The sequence below is a fragment of the Bos taurus genome, chromosome 14 (assembly GCF_002263795.3).
Source record: "Bos taurus isolate L1 Dominette 01449 registration number 42190680 breed Hereford chromosome 14, ARS-UCD2.0, whole genome shotgun sequence".
Taxonomy (NCBI): domain Eukaryota; kingdom Metazoa; phylum Chordata; class Mammalia; order Artiodactyla; family Bovidae; genus Bos; species Bos taurus.
This window is the reverse complement of record NC_037341.1, coordinates 27,099,418-27,118,223: the sequence shown is the minus strand read 5'-3', so window position 1 is coordinate 27,118,223 and position 18,806 is coordinate 27,099,418. Positions and strand designations below refer to the sequence as shown.

Sequence of the window (18,806 nt, the reverse complement as noted above, 5' to 3'; positions counted from 1 at the left end):
CCCACTCCAGTATTCTTGCCTGGAGAAGTCCATGGATAGAGGAGCCTGGCGGGCTACAGTCCGTGGGGTTGCAAAGAGTCGGACATGACTGAGCAACTTTCACTAAAAATGCAAGAAAGTTGCTGAAAAACTTCAAGCTTAGGCGTTGCATGATCCAATCCATATTTGAACAGAGCAGTCCCACAGGCAGGTGGAGACCAGTCAGGGGACAGATATGTTCATCTAAGCACAAGTGGTGGGATCTGGGAATCGTGGCAGAGGTGCAGAGCAGGATGGATTCAAGGACCTTGGGGGTGCAGGTGATTGGTGGGAGACGGGCTGGTTAATGGGAAAAGTCTAGCTTGATTCCTTTGCTTCTGGCTTGAATGGATGAATGATGGAACTTTAGTGGAGATAAGGAAGGTGGGAGAAATGGAGAGGTGCAGAGACGACTGGCCTCTGGAGGTGCTGGGTTTGCAACTTGGGCAACTACTACTTCTGGGGGGAAACCTGATTCAGATACTTTGGGGCATAGATTTGAGTCTTTCAAAATCGTGATTAAGCTTTTAGTTTATTTGCCTTTTTATCAGTGCTCATGTACTTTAAACAAGTTCCCATAGTCTCCAGGATTTTTGATTGCACAGGTTATAGAAATGCATATTCCTCACAGTCCAGCTAATGTTTAAACTCTAAGAGAACTCTTTTTTAAACTCTTTCTGGTGCGGTGTAATTTATACACAGGGAAGTACTCACCTGTTGATGATATAGTTTGATGAACTTGTACATGTCATATATTCTTACACCCATAACACAGAGTTCTTCCAGCCCCTGGAAAATCTTTCCCTCTTCTGCCCTCAGTAATGACCCCACCAAAGATGACTACTGTTCTGATTTTGTCATCATAGATGGATTTGTCTGCCTTTGAATTTGATTAAACAGAACCACAAGTCAACACATACAAATATATATACACTCTTTTGGTGACTGCTTTCCATTGCTCACCATCATGGCTGTTTCATCCACATTGCTATGAAGAGTCATTGGTCTTATTATTATTATTGACTGTAAATGTATTCCATTTAAAAATTCTATCCTACATTGATGGCTGTAGTGAATGTTTCTAGTTTTGGTCTATTATGAAGAAATTTGCCATGAACATTCTTACACATTATACATGTCTTTTGGTGGAAAGATTCATTTCTTTTGGATATATAAAAGTATACCTATAATTTCCGGTTGCTTCTCATTAGCACCAAATAATTCTGCTTATGTAAAATTTTCTGGTTATACATACATGCACATATGTAGATAAATAGATAGGGAAGGAAGGAGGGAGAGAAGGAAGGCCTATAATACAGTTTTAGAAATCACATCAAAATTTGGTTGGGTCTTCATGTGCACAATCTCCTTTCTAACTTTAATTGTAACATAGATCATAACATAACATAGCTATAATAGTAAAATAAATTTGATACTAAAGTTTGGAATAAGAAAATGTTTGTTGAAAGTAGGAATGAATTTTACTTCTTTTAAAATAGTATATACATTTTTATCAACCATTTATATCATCCATAACATGAAAAATTGATATAAGATTATAAGTAATGCATTTTAACTACAGCTTACAGTATCTTGTTGCTCCTTGAAAAATCCTCCCTATATTCGTGTTTCAAATACAATACTAGATTTTCCCCCCTCTGTTGCATTTCTTTTTAATACAGTGAAAACATTAATGGGAGAAAGAAATTGAATGTATTTCTCAAAAGACTGACATTCTTAAATTCAACTGTAATTCTCAGATGCTTGAAAGAACCTCAGGTTTTTATCAGCTTTGCAAGTAACCCTCCCAAGAACTACTCTAAGTAGTGAGTCATTCTTACCCAGTTGCCATTAAAAACAACAATACAAACGAAAATAGAACATTTACTTTCCATTGGTGGTTTTTTATAAGTAGAGTAAAAATGAAGCAGTTTCGCAATCTGTGTCTAGTTGGTCCTTTAATTTAGATTTCCCCTTATTTTTGCAGATACTTAAAGCTTCAGAAAGACTGCCCCTACTACCTACCACAAGAGGACCAGCTTAACCATACGCTCCAAAAGATGGCTGGGATAGATCTTGTGAAGTAATTTCTGAGCAGACCAAGATCTTTGGGAATGAACACTAAAGATGTTTTGAATGAACCATAGTCCACTGGCATTTTAGTGTTTTTCTTTTTTTTTTTTTAAGAAACAAAAATCACACGTATTGTTACATTCCTGCATGTCCTTTTCTGATAGCCTTAGTGGGTCCACTGGATTTTTCTTTTCCCTTTTGTGATGCAGCTTTTAGTCTTACCTGCATATATGTGTTTTTCAGACAGTAATTAATAACCATTGATGAGATAGCAGCACTTGTCATGGCGGGATTTTAATATATCTTATCAGTAATTAACACTATGTCAGCTGACTTGTGTACACTGCATGAAACATGAATTAAAGCCACTAAGAGTGCCTTGTCTTAGGGCTCTGAAAAACACTGATGGGATCATCATTAGCTGTGAAGATTTGAGTTGTATATATCTGCACTGATACCTTTATTAAAAAAATTGCTATATTCGAGTATTCAGGGTAAAACTCAGCATTTGAGATTCCTGCAGCTTTTAGCTTGTTAATTAGAAAAAATTTAATATTTCAAAAAAAGTTTAAATTATCGTGGGTAATTTATTTTTCAGAAAAAAAGGAGGGACATTAAAATACTTGTTAGAATGTAGAGGAAAGGAACAGCCTGTTATATCATGCAAAAACGCTTTTCAGCACATTGGGGTGATTGTAGAATAGCTATAATCCTCTTGGTATTTGTTTAAATCTTAGAAAATAACAGTTAGTGGTGCCTCATGTAAAAGTTGTTCTTCCTTTGGCTGGTAAAGTAACATGTACAACACTGATTCCTGCTCTGTGTATCAAGGAGACATTGCCTCTGGCTGAATGAAGCAGGGTTTGTGAAAAGTGCTCAGAAACCAGAAGTTCCCTGTGCTTTCACAGCTTTTGAGGCTTTTCCTTTTCACACTGGAGACTTTCTTCTGTTTTTAATGTGGCTACTGTGTGGCTCAGAAATGGCTGCTGTGATGAAAATGCTCATTTGTTAGGAAAAAGAGGTAGCTACATTCTCATTTTGAAAGGACCATGAGCTATTTAAAAAAAAAACCTAAGATGTGGTTTTATTTACATGTCAGGGGAGCTCTTGATCATGTTCACATTGTTTTAAGATAAAGCGATTTTTTTTTTCCTGCTTTTAGGGTTAAAATCAAAGAAATTTTATATTTTTATCATTAGAGGTCACTATAGTGTAGTAAGGTATGCTGAACCGTAGTGTTAGTGAAGCCCAAAGTAATACATAGTAAAAGAGCAATAATTTTCTGAAGCTGTGATCTGGGTAATACAGAGTTGCTACTCAAAAATCTAATAAAGCTCTTACTTCGTATTGTAAATTATAGAACACTACTTTTTAATAAAGCCATATTTTTTTAGAGAAACAGGAGTGACATAGAATTGATAAATGCATAAGATAAATTTCGCTGGATTTTTGTATATAATCATCTCTAGAACTCTGAACACTGAGAATTCATTATGCTGTGGTCATATTCAGATACTTTCTAATTCCAAATATCTTGATGGATGAGCCTTGTCTTTACAAATATATGCCAAGCTGGGAAACATCAATGGATTTTCTAGAAATAATGTAAACATCTTCTGTTTAATGTTATTTGAGTGCAATAAAATACAGAAGAATTCTTCTCTGTATTGTCATTATTTTAGAGTATATATTTTTTTGTTTTGTTCCATAACAACATCAGTTCATTTTATACTTTCTAATATTTCAGGGTATTCTAGCACTTTTGGTGACTAAAATCACGAAGGAGTACATTCAACCTCTTTCTTTACTTATTTCTAGTAGGTAGTGTTTATTTCGTTTAATATTCACTACGATGCTACAATCTGAGGGGCAGAATTCGGATGAAATAGTCCTTGCATCATGCTGTGTTGGTTTTTGTCCTGCACCTAGAAGTTCTGATAAGTCCCTGGCGAGGTCACTCATTCACCTGCACACTCTGGTCCTCTGTGACTATCACTTGGTGAGGATTAGCCTTCAGCCTGTTTGAGAGAACCTAGGAGTCTGAGTGACTGGAAGGGTAGCAAAAGGTACCGAAGATTCTCTTCTGATCTTCATTCTCTGGGCAGTCAAGGAGAATGAGACACAAAGGGACGAAGCTTCTGGGATTCTAGAAAGTGTTGTTTTTTCCTCCAAGGCCCTCAGAAGAAACAGAAAAAATCCTTTATGGTTAAGCAAGCCCGTTTTGCTGCACTGGCGATGCTAAGTGCTGAGTTAGGGAGTCGGGGCTCCAGGCACCTGGGTGTTATTACTGTGCTTACAGATGAAGAGACTGAGGGTCAGAGAGGCTGCAAGGCCTGCCAGTCAAGGTCATTCACAGCCTAGAGTCCAGAGTCTACAGGTGGGCACCTAGTGGAAGGTGGAAACAATTAGGAGGCGACCAAGAGCAAGCAGAGAGAGGGCAGTCAGGTAACGGAGGAGTAAGAATCCAGGTGATGTCGTGATAGGATCTGACTGGGGAAGTGCTAGTGGAGAGAGGACAGGGGCCTTGTGACTTAGGACCTGGTCAGGGAGAGGCAGAGCCCCATGGCTGGGTCTTGGAGCAGGGAGAATAGATGCCAGTGTGACTAGGAGCTCAGGACACACAGACCTGGGTGGAGACTAGCTGTGCCCACAAGAATTGGCCGGTAGGCAAATTAGCACAGTAGCTGGAATGATAGGGTTCAAAATAACTGAATATACAAAAATGATTTTTTCTTAATGGTTGTATGACAGTTTTTAAAAGATGAAGATCCTGTTCTCTTTAGTAAGGTTTTCTTTAATAAAATAATGTTGAAAGAGTTAGCACCATTAGAAAACGTGTAGTTTATGTTTCTTTGGGGCTGTGTATTAAGACTTAAATCTGAGTTACTGGTAAGCTTGTACTTCTGTCATTTTCTGGGTTGGACTAAGCGTAGAGTATGGACCACCCACTATTGGAATATGCAAAGTGTGCTATTGTAGAGTGTGGCCTTCTGAATAGTTCTTAACTGTTCTGCAACTCTTGGCAATATTCCGTAGCCTCTCTAAGCCATTTTTCTTATCTATGGAATTAAAACTACTTTTCAGAGTTAAATGGGATAATCTTCATTAAGTGTTGAGAGCAACGCCTGGCATCTAGTTAAGTGTTATCAATCATTTTCCTTTTTGGCACGCTGAGGGCCATTCGAATTTTTCCTGGGAAGCCCCAGGTACAGAATGTTGCTGCTGCTACTGCTAAGTCACTTCAGTCGTGTCCGACTCTGTGACCCCATAGACAGCAGCCCACCAGGCTCCCCCGTCCCTGGGATTCTCCAGGCAAGAACACTGGAGTGGGTTGCCATTTCCTTCTCCAATGCATGAAAGTGAAAAGTGAAAGTGAAGTCGCTCGGTCGTGTCCAACCCTCAGCGACCCCATGGACTGCAGCCCACCAGGCTCCTCCATCCATGGGATTTTCCAGGCAAGAGTACTGGAGTGGGTTGCCATTGCCTTCTCCAATGCATGAAAGTGAAAAGTGAAAGTGAAGTCGCTCGGTCGTGTCCGACCCTCAGCGACCCCATGGACTGCAGCCCACCAGGCTCCTCCATCCATGGGATTTTCCAGGCAAGAGTACTGGAGTGGGGTGCCATTGCCTTCTCCGGTACAAAGACTAAAGAATAGCAAAGTCATACTGTATTTTATTGTGCAGAATGCTAGTGAGGTAAGCTGAAGCTCTTTGAGAACTTTACCTAAGTTAAATTTAAGCACTGAAAACCCCAGAGGTGAAAATCCCCTACTCTGTGTATTTTCCACACCCAAGCTCCTGGCTCAGATCTCAACTTGCTGAAGCAGTGGTATTAGAAGGGGACAGAACCTAGGGCTTTTGCCCTGGGATTGGAACATCTGGGCTAGGCCTTCTTAGTTCACCTCTTGTCATCCTAGGTAACTGCAGACAGGAGGAAAAAAGATGATGACCCTGGTTCCAGGGCGCACACCTGGCCAGGGGCCTCCCACACCTTTTTAAATGGTGATCAGTTCTGAACTTCCCCAGTGGTCCAGTGGTTAAGACTTTGCCTTCCAATGAAGGGGTATTTGTTCAATATCTGGTCAGGGCGCTGAGGTCCCACATGCTTCTTAGCCAAAAAGCCAAATAAAACAAAAGCAATATTGTAACAATTTCAATAAAGACTTTAAAAATGGTCCATGTCAAAAAACAAACAAACAAACCTAAAAAAAGATGACCAATTCAATCCACTCTTCCTTCCTTGGTTTCCCTGGGGGCGGGAAGATTTGTGGACAGCTCTAAAATCTTCATGACCAGCACCCACTAGTTTTCTATAGTCAACTGAGAAACTTGCATTTTATGCTTGATTTGTCTAAATTACACTAGCCATATGCCAGGTAACAGATTATCGGAGGGGTGGACACTCCCAGCCTTCCTGCACACATTGCTGGTGCCACAGAAAGAGATATCCTTGGAAATTGAGATTTTTTGATACTTCTCTTCTATCTTGTATCCCTGATACCTACAAGAGTTGTTCAGTCACATCTGACTCTGCAACCCCATGGACTGTAGCCTGTCAAGCTTCCCTGTCCTTCACTATCTCCCGGAGTTTACTCAAACTCAAGAGTACATCCTACTAAATGATGCACTGCCTAACCTTATGATGGTGGTGATTTTGTCACTAAGTCGTGTCTGACTCTTTCAACCCTATGGGCTGTAGCCCACCAGGCTCCTCTGTCCATGGGATTTCCTGGGCAAGAATACTGGAGTGGGTTGCCATTTCCTTCCCCAGGGGATCTTCCAGACCCTGGTTCTTCCAGACCCCTGATCTTCCAGACCAGGGGATCTGGGCAAGAATACTGGAGTGGGTTGCCCTTTCCTTCCCCAGGGGATCTTCCAGACCCAGGGATCAAACCCCGGTCTCCTGCATTGAAGGCAGATTCTTTACTGAGCCACCAGGGAAGCCCTTTATGACAAGGGTACAGTTAATAAGGTCAGAAATTCTAGAATGTTCAACAGAGATTAGCACTGACCAGGAAATGTGTGGCAGCCAACATTTTTTTTTAAGATATTTTTGATGTGGACCATTTTTTAAAAGCCTTTATTGAATTTGTTGCAGTATTGATTCTGTTTAGTGTATTTTATGGTTTTTTGGCTGTGAGGCATGTGGGATCTTAGCCTGCCCACCAAGGATCAAACCCGCACTTCCTACACTGGTAGGTGAAGCCTTGACCACTGGATCACTAGCCAACTTTTTAAAACCCTCCCTTTGCAAAGTCAAGACCTGTACTTCTTTTTCCCTTTCAACAAAATTAGAGACTGGCATGGGGAAAAGAATGTCTATTTTGGAGTCAAATACACCACTGACCTTGATTACTTAGACCCCTACCTTGTCAAGCTTCAGCCTCCTCCTCTGCATGAAGAAGGAGCTCAGAACTACTGCAGAGGGTTGTTTAGTTGCTCAGTCCTATCTGACACTTTTGTGACCCCACAGACTGTAGCCCGCCAGGCTCCTCTGTCCATGGGATTTCCTGGGCAAGAATACTGGAGTGGGTTGCCATTTCTTTGCCCATCTGCAGAGGATGTTAGGAGGCAAAAGATATGTCTTGTGCTTGGCACCAAGCCTGGCACACTTTGGGTCGGTTTGCTTCCTCTCCTCTGGGGGTCTCAAAGGAGAAACACGTGATTGATACAAAGTCCTCTCCTTGCATCAGGAGCCTTGGATTTACCTCTTGCCTCCAAAAATTGAAATGTTTTCTATGAATGAATATGGGAAACTAGGGATCAAGAAATTGAATGATGTTGCCTGCACCCCTGAACCCAACCTGCACAGTACCCACACTCTCTCACGTCTACTTTGGGGAAAGAATGGAATCTAATTTTTTTCATCAGACTACTAAACTCTGCCCCATCCCCACTGCAACTCAACCGTACACATGTGTACCTAGAAATTCTCAAAGACTAGGTAAATACCTACGGGGACTGAAATTGACTGGTCTACCTCTAACTGTGCTGTGTCACACCTGGGCTCAGTGTGGGCACCCCTGTGGGTCACCTGTGGATATAGGAAGTCCTTGAGGAGTCAGGTTAGTGTTCTCAGTAGGATGGCATGCTACAGTTCTTTAAAGCACACAGTCCCTGTTATAAAGCAGTGTAGGCTTTAAGAGACAATAAAGCTATTGAATCAGCTTTGAGTGAGTCTTCTCTGTACTCAGTTTGTACCCACAGAGGCACTTATTATTGGTGGAGATGGCCCCCATCACCCCTTATGTAGACCAGGAACACAGCCTGGCACCCAAAACCTGCTTACTGCTTGGTGATTTTTATAAGTAATTCAAATTCTTAATATTTTATAATAAATTACATACGTAAAGAATTTAAGATTTAGGAAAATTGAATTGTTAGCCCAGAATTTTTTAAATTGAAGTATAATTAATTTATAATATTGCGTTAGTTTCAGTGATGTATCTCTTATCAGTGACTCTATCACTTATCACAAAGTGATAGAGTCATATGTATATACTCAGTCATATATATATATAATTCTTTTCTATTGTACATTATTACAAGATACTGAATATAGTTCCCTGTGCTATACAGTAGGTCCTTATTGTTTGTCTATTTTATATATAATAGTGTGTATCTCTTAATCCCAGAAATATTATGAATTGAACTCATTTGAAGATAGTCCTATAATTTGAGACTTTGAATTGTGACTCTCACAATATTTATTTTGTTTTGTCTTTACCTTTCAGAAACAAATAAGAAAGCAGATGAGCCAGGAAAAAAAGGAAAAGGTGAGATTGTTAAAATCAACAGCCTTTCAAATACACATAAGGAGAAGTTATACTATCCGTGAATAATGTGATCTTATTTTCTACACTAGTCAAAATAAATTGCCAGTGTGTTTATTATTTCAGTGGTTTTATCAACAGACATTAACGTTCTACATAAACATTAAGAGCTAAAGCTCTGGAAAGACATTAGCATCTAATGCTAGTTTTGCTGTTCATTCTATATACATCTTGAGAATTACCCAACCTCTGTGCTTCAGTTTCTTCTTCTGTAATATAGGAATCATAAGAACAGTACCAACTTCCAGAAACCATGAGACTGTTGTTCCCACAATAGTAATTAAGTGAAAATATATGTAAAGTGCTTAAAGCAGAGTCTAGCACAGGGAAAGCACAAAGGAAATGTTAATTATTACTGTCACCTTTGTTGACAGCTGTTCTAAGTACAAAGATTATTCGAATATATTCTTTTTTCACGGGACTTTGAACTGTTTGAAAGAAAGTCATGCAAATGTTTACATCTGTAAAGAAAATATCATCTCTGCCTTCCAAGAGCTTATTATAGAGGCACTCTAATAAATTTAAGGAACCAGTAGAATTTTAATTCAAAGTTCACAAAGGTTGCTAAACATAGAGTGAGGAGCTATTTTTTAAAGTTAAATTTATAAATATTATATGGATGGTCACAGAGTAGCAGTTATATTTTTAGTATCATTTGAATGGTAAAATCATCAATGATTAAACATTATTGGAGTTTCAGAAATGGCTTTAACTCTTAGTGATAAAAGCAGTGTTTACATTTAAAAGATACAGTTCACGTAAGAGCCAAGATCTTACTTACTCAGTAGGTAAACAGTACTTGACTGTATGAAGTTGCTGGCTTTTGGCCATTATTTCATAGCCCTTAGGCATTTATTTTGCCTGGATAATCCCAGGGATGGGGGAGCCTGGTGGACTGCTGTCTGTGGAATCGCACAGAGTCGGACATGACTGAAGCGACTTAGCAGCAGCAGCAGGCATTTATTTAGCTCGTGCATTTTTTTCTGACTGTTTTTAATTTTTTATTAAAGTAATATACAGATCTAAGTTTTAAATTAAAATATAGTTTATTTACTATGTGTTCATTTCTGCTGCACAGCAAAGTAATTCAATTATACATACATATACATTGCTTTTTTAAAAAATATTTTTTTCCATTATGGTGTATCATAGGTTATTGAATATAGTTCTTTGTGCTACACAGTTAGTACCTTATTGTTTATCCATTCTATTTATAAAAACTTACATCTACTAACCACAGCGTCTCACTCCATCCCTTCCCCACCCCACGTCCCCTTGGCAACCGCAAGTCTGTTCTCTGTGGCCGTGAGTCTGTTTCTGTTCCATAGATAGTTTCGTTTGTGTCATATTTTAAATTCCACATATGAGTGATATCAAATGTTATTTGATAACAACATTTTCAACAATAAATTTAAGAAGCCAGTAGCATTTTAATTCAGCGTTCACAAAGGTTGCTAAACGTAGAGTGGGGAGTACAAAGATTATTCAAACATGTTCTTTTTTCACTTTTACATTTCTTTACAGATGTAAATATTTGCATGTCTTTCTTTCTAACAATCCAGAGTCCTGTGAAAAAGGCTGGATAGTACTCAATTGTATACATGCACCACATCTTCTTTATCCATTTATCTGTCAATGGACATTTCCCCCTACGCGTTTCTAAATAATGTCTGAATTCTGCAGTTTTCTCCTCTATGTTGGAAACTGTTGGCTGCCTTTTCTATGTAGATGACTGGGCTTCTATTCACACAAGCTCTCCACACTGCCTTACCTCCCAATCTTGTACTATGTCCATGACTTACTTACTCTGTCTACTGTTTGCTATTGCCCAGCCTCCTTAGGTAGTTGCCCCTGTTTCCCTGACCATCCTGCATTGAAGGTCCTAAAATCAGTCCTCAGAGCATTTCTCCATCTACACACACTCCCTTGATGATTCCACCTGATCTCGCGGCTTTAAATGTCTTTATGCCAAAGGCAACTGCTTTAACTGTAGCCCAGGTCCCTACCTGAACTCTCAACAAGTATGTCCACCTGTCTACCTGATGGAGACCTGATGGCTACCTGATGCCGTTGGTGGATATCTAATAATCGCATCAAACTTAGTAAGTGTAAAATGGAACTCCTGACCTTCCCCTGAAAACACACTGCTCCTACAAATCTCTCTTTCCTGCCTCCCTGTCATTCCATCAGCAAACCCTATCCATTCTGTCTTCCGAGCTTCTTCCTGCCACCTTCTCTCTCTACCATCTCTTGCCTGATGACTCCACTTACCTCCTAACTGATCTTCCTTTGTCTCTATCCTCTTTCTCAATTCAGTAGCCACGGTGACCCTTTTAAACATTCTTTGCATGCTAAGTCGCTTCAGTCGTGTCCAACTCTTTGCGACCTTATAGACTGTAGCCCACCAGGTTCCCCTGTCCATGGGATTCTTCAGTCAAGAATACTGGAGTGAGTTGCCATTCCCTTCTCCCGGGGATCTTCCCAACCCAGGCATGGAAGCCACATCTCTTAAGTCTCCTGCATTGGCTAGAGGGTTCTTTACCACTAGCGCCACCTGGGAAGCCCTTAAACTTTCTTTCAGAATTTTATTTATTTTTTGTTTATTTATTTTTGCATGCACTGGGTCTTTGTTGCTGTCTTGGGCTTTCTCTAGTTGCAATGAGCAGGGGCTACTCTCCAGTTGTGGTATGTGGGCTTCTCACTGCAGTGGCTTTTCTTGTTCAGAACATAGGCTCTGGGGCTGGGTTCAGTAGTTGCGGCGTGTAGGCTTAGTTGCTCTGAGGCATGTGGAATCTTCCCAGAGCAGGGATTGAACCCCTGTGCCTGCATTGGCAGGTGGATTCTTAACCATTGGACACGAAGGAAGTCCACGGTGACCCTTTTAAAACCTAAGTGGTACCCTGTTGCTCAGATGCCTCCACCATCTTCACATCTTGCTCAGAGTAAAAACAAAGTCATCTGTGATGGTTTACAGGCCTCGCATATCGGGGTCTCACTCTCAGAAGGTCTCTGGGGTTAGTGACGTGCTCAAGGCAACTGTGGCTAAGTGCACTCTGAATAGCAAACAGTCTGCAAAGGTCCTGAGGCAGCAGGGAAGGACCTGAGAAACCAGAGCCCACGAACAAAGCCAGAGCGTGTGCTGTGCAGTTGGAGGGGAAGTCAGGGGCCAGACCATGGTGGAGTCAAGCTGCCTTTGTTCATGCAGTGGGCCTCCACACCCAGCCCATGCAGGTGTCTGTGCAGGTCAGAGACTTTCCAGTTCACACACCGACTGGTTTGCTTCCAGGAAGTACACCCTGGCACTTTCTGACAAAGGTAGAGATGGGAGGGTGAGTGCTGGGTGTGGCTTACTGCAGATATAAACAGGTGCAAGCCCTGCTCCAGATGCTATGCTTAGCATTTCTCACTCTCCAGGGCTGCATTTCCTTCCTTCTGCACTGTACTTCCCTCTAGTACCCTCTGCACCGCTTTCTCCTCCCGGGATTCTGAGCCCTTAGGCAGCTTTCCAGTGGCGTGGGAGGTGGGCTCCCTGGCTATTTCTTCATAGAACTTGTGGAGAGAATCTGCAACAACTTCACCTGATTGGCTCTTCTACTCTCCATCATGTAGAGCTGGCCTTATATCCACACCAACTGAAGGAGGTTGGCAATTGAAGTCTTTTATTGATTGTGACATACAGGGAGAATCTTAGGATTAAGAGATGTAATGAGTCAGTGTTACCCCAAATTCACTAAAAATCCTGTTTGAGCAAATTGTCAGGTTTGGAAATTCCATCTTTTTTTTTTTTTTTTTAACCCACATTCATGAGAAAAAGCAGAAGTATTAGCCGCTCAGTTGTGCCCAACTATTTGTGATGCCACGGACTATAGCCCACCAGGCTACCCTCTGTGAAATTCTCCAGGCAAGAATACTGGAGTGGGTTGCCATTCCCTTCTCCAGGGGATCTTCCCAACTCAGGGATCGAACCTTGGTCTCCTGTGTCTCCTGTATTACAGGCAAATTCTTTACCATCTGACCCACCAGGGAAACCCATAGGATGCTGTTAACTGGTATGGCAGAGGGAGAGGGAAATATTCCATTTCTGGGATACACAGTGAAAAAATGGAATGTTTTAATAGCCAGCTTTTAATTTCACAATAATAGAAATGGAGATTTTTAAAAAACAGTAATTGTAAATTTGTCTCAGGATGAATTATTAGGCTAAGTTTCTATTGAGTTATCACTCTCAAATTCTTTATCAGAGATCTACAGATGAGAGGGGGAAGATGTTATTTTTCCTTACAATTAATAGTCACATAATTCTTTTCTTTTAGAGAAGCATGTTTAGTTTATTTTGATAGAGTCATAAGTTTGGACTAGGGCTAATTCTAAAACAGGCCCTCTTTGGAGATACCAGCTTCTTATATTGAATATTATTTATATCTGTTTAACCTAAAATTGCTGTATCAGTTTTTCCCCACTGGATGTCATCTTTTCCCACACATTCTATATTCCACACCCACAGAATAGAACTGTGAGCTGAAATGTAATGCAGTGCAAAAATGCCTGATGAAATGTCCAATTCAACAATTATTTTTATTCATTCATTTATTCAGTACATATTGAGTACCTACTATGTGCTAGGCCCTGTTTTAGGCACTGGGGCTAAAACATTCAATAAAAACAAAGTCCCAGTTCTCATAGTACTTACAGCATATTTTAGTGTATGTGTGTTGTGGGGAGAGATTTGTCATTTTCAAAAAAATAAAATAAATATGAAAAAGAATATAAAACAGGAAAAAGATATAGAGAATGACAGTGGTCGGGAGTGTTGCTCTGTTGATGGGCCTCTTGGACAGTGACGCTTGGAGATGTAAGATGCAAGGGCATGAGCTATGCAGCCATATGGGAGAAGTGAGTTCCAGGGGTGGAAAAGTATATTCATAGTTCCTCAGGGAGGTGTGATTAGGATGTGGGTAGACATGGTGAGTAGTGCTTAGATTCTGCCTATATTTTATGTAAGGTCTGTAGGATATGCTGATGGTTAGGATACAAGGCATGAGAGAAAGAGAGGAGTCAAAAATAATTCAAAGCTTCTTAAAAAACTGTGTTAACAAATTCATTGAATGAAAAAGTCTGCATCATGTTACTGATTTAATACATATCAAGTGTCAGTTACTAGTTGAGGATTTGTGTGCCTTTAAAGAAATTTGAGGAACAACAGAACACTCATGCCTGCAAAAGGGGAATGTTTGTTTGCTTGTGTATGTATGTATGTGTGTGTGTGTGTGTGTGTTAGGTAAAACTGCATTTGGATCAGGGTCTTTTCCTGAAATTCTCCTTTGGTTTAAACCAACATTTAATACCCAATTATATTATTCATTACAATCAAGGATGTGCTTAACCTGTATTTTGTGAACATCTTTAAGAATGCATTTAAGGATTTCCTGGGTACTATTTGTATTGTTTTAAAGAATAATAGTCAGTGCCCCAGCAAAACACTAGATGGCAGTAGAAAACAAGTCACATTTACACTAACAAATGACATTTTTTTTATGTAACTTAGAGAAAAGCCTGGGATGGCTATATTATTGCTGATAAATCAACTTGATGCAACCAGTACTTCATATCTATACTTCTGAGTTTTCTATGATCATAAAGAAAGTAGAGAACCGACAAGGGCAATAAACAAGTCTAATTAAGACATTTTCTTGTTTTAAAATACATTTATCTCTACAAAGTTTTTCCTGGGGTTCTTACAACTGTATGTAACATATTTGAGCAAAAATGGAGAGTATCACCCAGGGATTAAACACTAGAGTCCTCAGGACAGCACATAAAGCATCTCGAGATCCAGCTCCTGTTCATGGCTTTCCTCTGTTCCAAATGCTCTTCCTTGCCTCCCTGCTTCACAACTACAAACTCATGTTCCTCAGAACTGAGCTTAGAGATGAGCTCTGCCAGAGCCTTCCCTGATTACACCCACATCACCTACCCCGGACCAGAAGATGTACTTCTCCTCTCTTTTCCCAAGAAAACCTGTGTTTCAGATTTTTAGCACATATTTTGAGTTTCCCTCTGAATTTTTAGACAAAACAACTTAAGAGTGGGAACCATGACCTCCCCCACCCTAGTGTTAGTCCAGTTCTTCAGAGAAAGAGAACCAATAGTGTGTGTGTGTGTGTGTGTGTGTGTGTGTGTGTGTGTGTAGAGGGAGAAACAGCCACAGAGATGTATTTTAAGGAATTGGCTCATGACATTATAGAGGCACCAGATCTGAAATCTGCAGGGAAGGCAGGCAAGCTAGAGACTCAGAAGAGAGATGCTGTTGCAACTTAACATCAAAGACATTCTAGAGGCAAAGTTCTTGTTGGAGGGGCTGGGGTCTTTTTCTTTAGGCCTTCAACTGATTGGATGAGATCCACCTACATTATGGAGAATAATCTTCTTTACTCAAAGTCTACTTATTGAAATGTTAGTCTCATCTGAAAAAAATACCTTCTCACCTGAAAAAATACCTTCACAGCAAGATCCAGACATATTTGACCAAATATCAGGGTACCATGCATGTATTCATGCTAAGTCGCTTCAATTGTGTCCAACTCTGTGCAACCCTATGGACTGTAGCCCACCAGGCTGCTCTGTCCATGGGATTCTCCAAGCAAGAACACTAGAGTGGGATGCCATTTCCTCCTCCAGGAGATCTTCCCAACCCTGGGATTGAACCCATCTCTCTTAAGTCCTGCATTGGCAGGCGGGTTCTTTACCACTGGCACCACCTGGGAAACTCTCTAGGTATCATAGCCTGGTATATTTTATACCTAAAATTAACTATCACATCCCTCCAGTGGCAGTTAGCCATTACAAAGTAGGAACTGAAAAAATAATTGTAGTATGAAAAAATGTGGTTAATTCCATTTACTTTAAGTGCCTCTTCATCTGATAGTGATAATATGAGATGCAGATAGCCTAAATGGTGGGCAGGGGGGTTATAAATGGAAAATCCAAGTATGAGTGAACTTTAAATGTCTACAGTGTACTACATTTCAAGTTACTTTCACACAGGTTCTCATTTTAATCCTTATTAAAAAAAATCTTGTGAATTAAGTGTTTTATAGCCATTATTTCAAATATTTTTTTCTTCTTTCTCTCTCCACTACTTCTGGTATTCCAATTAATTGCATGTTGGACTGCATGATACATTCTTACAGGTTTTGAAAGTTTTTTGGGTCTTTTTTTTTTTTACAGGTTTTGGGTCATTTTTTTTTTTCATTTGGATTGTGTAATTTCTGTTGCTCTACTTTCAAGTTCAGTGATTCTTTTGCCATTTCAAATCTACTGTTGAGTCCACCTAGTAAAAATTTCATTCCAGCTACTATTTTTTTCAGTTTTAAATTTCCAATTGCTTCTTTTTTTTTTTTTTAAGTTTCCATTTCACTGTCAAGGTTTCATATCTGTTCAGTCATTAACACCTTGTTTTTCTGTAATTTTTTGTCATTTATAACCACTGGTTTGAAATGTTTTCTGATAAACCTGATGATCTGGGCACACACCAAGACAGTTGCTATTGACTACTTTTTTTTAAATCCTGATTACAAGTCAGGAGAGTCCTTATTCTTTGCTTGTCTAGTAATTTTTGGTCAAAAGCTGGATTGTGTATGTTGCTGTTGTTCAGTCGCTAAGTTGTGTTTGACTTTTTGACCCCATGGACTGCAGCCTGCTAGGCTTCCCTGTCCTTCACTATTTGCCAGAGTTTGCTAAAACTCATGTCCATTGAGTCGGTGATGCCATCCAACCATCTCAGCCTCTGTCACCCACTTCTCCTGCCTTCTCTCTTTCCCAGCATCAAGGTTTTTCCAGTGAGTCAGCTTTTTGCATCAGATGGCCAAAGTATTGGAGCTTCAGCTTCAGCATCAGTTCTTCCAATGAATATTCAAGATTGATTTCCTTTAGGATTGACTGATTGGATCTCCTTGCAGTTCAAGGGACTTTTAAGAGTCTTCTCCAACACCACAATTCAAAAGCATCAGGCAGACTGTGTATCAGTCAGTCAGTTCAGTCGCTCAGTCGTGTCTGACTCTTTGCGACCCCATGAATCGCAGCACGCCAGGCCTCACTGTCCATCACCAACTCCCGGAGTTTACCCAAACTCATGTCCATTAAGTATATGGTATAACTGAGAAATTTCATACCCAGTCTAATCATGAAAAACTTACTTATAAGTTTGCTTTGTACTCAGAACACATTTTTCCATAGAAGAAATTTTATGGTCTTCAGAGGTTTTGTACGCCAGTCCATAAAAACCTATTCAATTCCTAGTTTCCAGTTTTGCAAGTCTCATTGTAACTGTGTTTCTCTGGAAAAGGCATTTGTCATTCTTCCTCAGAATATTAGGAACACATTTGGTTTTACTTGTAAGTATTTTCCAGAACCCTTTTGATTACATGTGGGAATCTATACAAATTGGCTTAGACTGTGTATATATTATAGCAATTCTGGAATTGTTTTGCTTTTTCTGAAATTGTTGGTGTCTAATACACAGTACTAGTAAAAAGCCTCTTGATGAAAGTGAAAGAGAAGAGTGAAAAAGCTGGCTTAAAGCTCAACATCCAGAAAATTAAGATCATGGCATCTGGTCCCATCACTTCATGGGAAATATATGGGGAAACAGTGGAAACAGTGTCAGACTTTATTTTTCGGGGCTCCAAAATCACTGCAGATGTTGACTGCAGCCATGAAATTAAAAGACACTTACTCCCGGAAAGGAATGTTATGACCAACCTAGATAGCATATTGAAAAGCAGAGACATTACTTTGCCAACAAAGGTCCATCTAGTCAAGGCTATGGTTTTTCCAGTGGTCATGTATGGATGTGAGAGTTGAACTGTGAAGAAAGCTGAGCACCGAAGAATTGAAGCTTTTGAACTGTGGTGTTGGAGAAGACTCTTGAGAGTCCCTTGGACTGCAAGGAGATCCAACCAGTCCATTCTAAAGGAGATCAGTCCTGGGTATTCATTGGAAGGACTGATGCTAAAGCTGAAACCCCAGTACTTTGGCCACCTCATGCGAACAGTTGACTCATTGGAAAAGACTCTAATACTGGGAGGGATTGGGGGCCGAAGGAGAAGGGGACAACAGAGGATGAGATGGCTGGATGGCATCACCGACTTGATGGGCATGAGTTTGGGTGAACTCCGGGAATTGGTGATGGACAGGGAGGCCTGGAGTGCTGCGATTCATGGGGTCGAAAAGAATCAGACATGACTGAGTGACTGAACTGAACTGAGTACACAGTTAATTTTCCTGGGCTCAACCTGAAAAAAAATCTGCCTCCCTTGCAGCGAGAAGCCATTAGTGCCTCTGCTCAGGCTTTTTGGTTTCTAACTGCTGTTTTTCAGTCTAGCTCTCTGTTGGGTGGGGATAGAGGTACCCTGTGTGTGCATAATTTACTGATCTGCTGAAAATTTGGACAGAATTCATACTCAAATTTTGGGGCTTGCTTCTGGGATTTCACTTTGCATCTGGGATTCCCCATTGACGTCTCTGGTTGCTTTGGTAGCTCCATTTTCTCAAGTTATACCTCAAGCCAGTAGGGCATCTATTTTCTGCTACTCAAACTGTGTGTGTATTGAGAAATGCATTCAGGCAAAACACGACAAACTTATAGATTTCACCAGAAGCAGTTCCTTTTTTCTGAAGATTGATTTCTGCAGTCATTGTATGTAGGTCTTCTGCCTTTAGCTATTAGAGATGCTTTGGTTCAGTTCCTAAAGCCCTGTCTATTTTTCATTATTAATATCAACAGCATGAGGTGGTTAGAGAGCATCACAAACCCAATGGACATGAGTCTGAGCCAACTCCAGGCGACAGTGAAGGACGGGGAAACCTGGCATTCTGCAGTCCG

At 40.3% G+C, this 18,806-nt stretch overlaps 1 protein-coding gene across 18 annotated transcripts in view; it reads left to right on the top strand.

Moving 5' to 3' along the window:
• ASPH (aspartate beta-hydroxylase) overlaps positions 1–18,806 on the top strand; it is a 189,839-nt gene that overhangs the window by 85,216 nt on the left and 85,817 nt on the right. For all 18 annotated transcript variants that reach the window (XR_003038026.2, XM_025001422.2, XM_025001421.2 and 15 more), the window contains 1 exon segment: positions 8,825–8,866. Coding sequence is in view for 17 of the 18 variants with exons in the window: in XM_025001422.2 (XP_024857190.1) it covers positions 8,825–8,866 (42 nt within the window). In the remaining variant the exon portion in view is untranslated.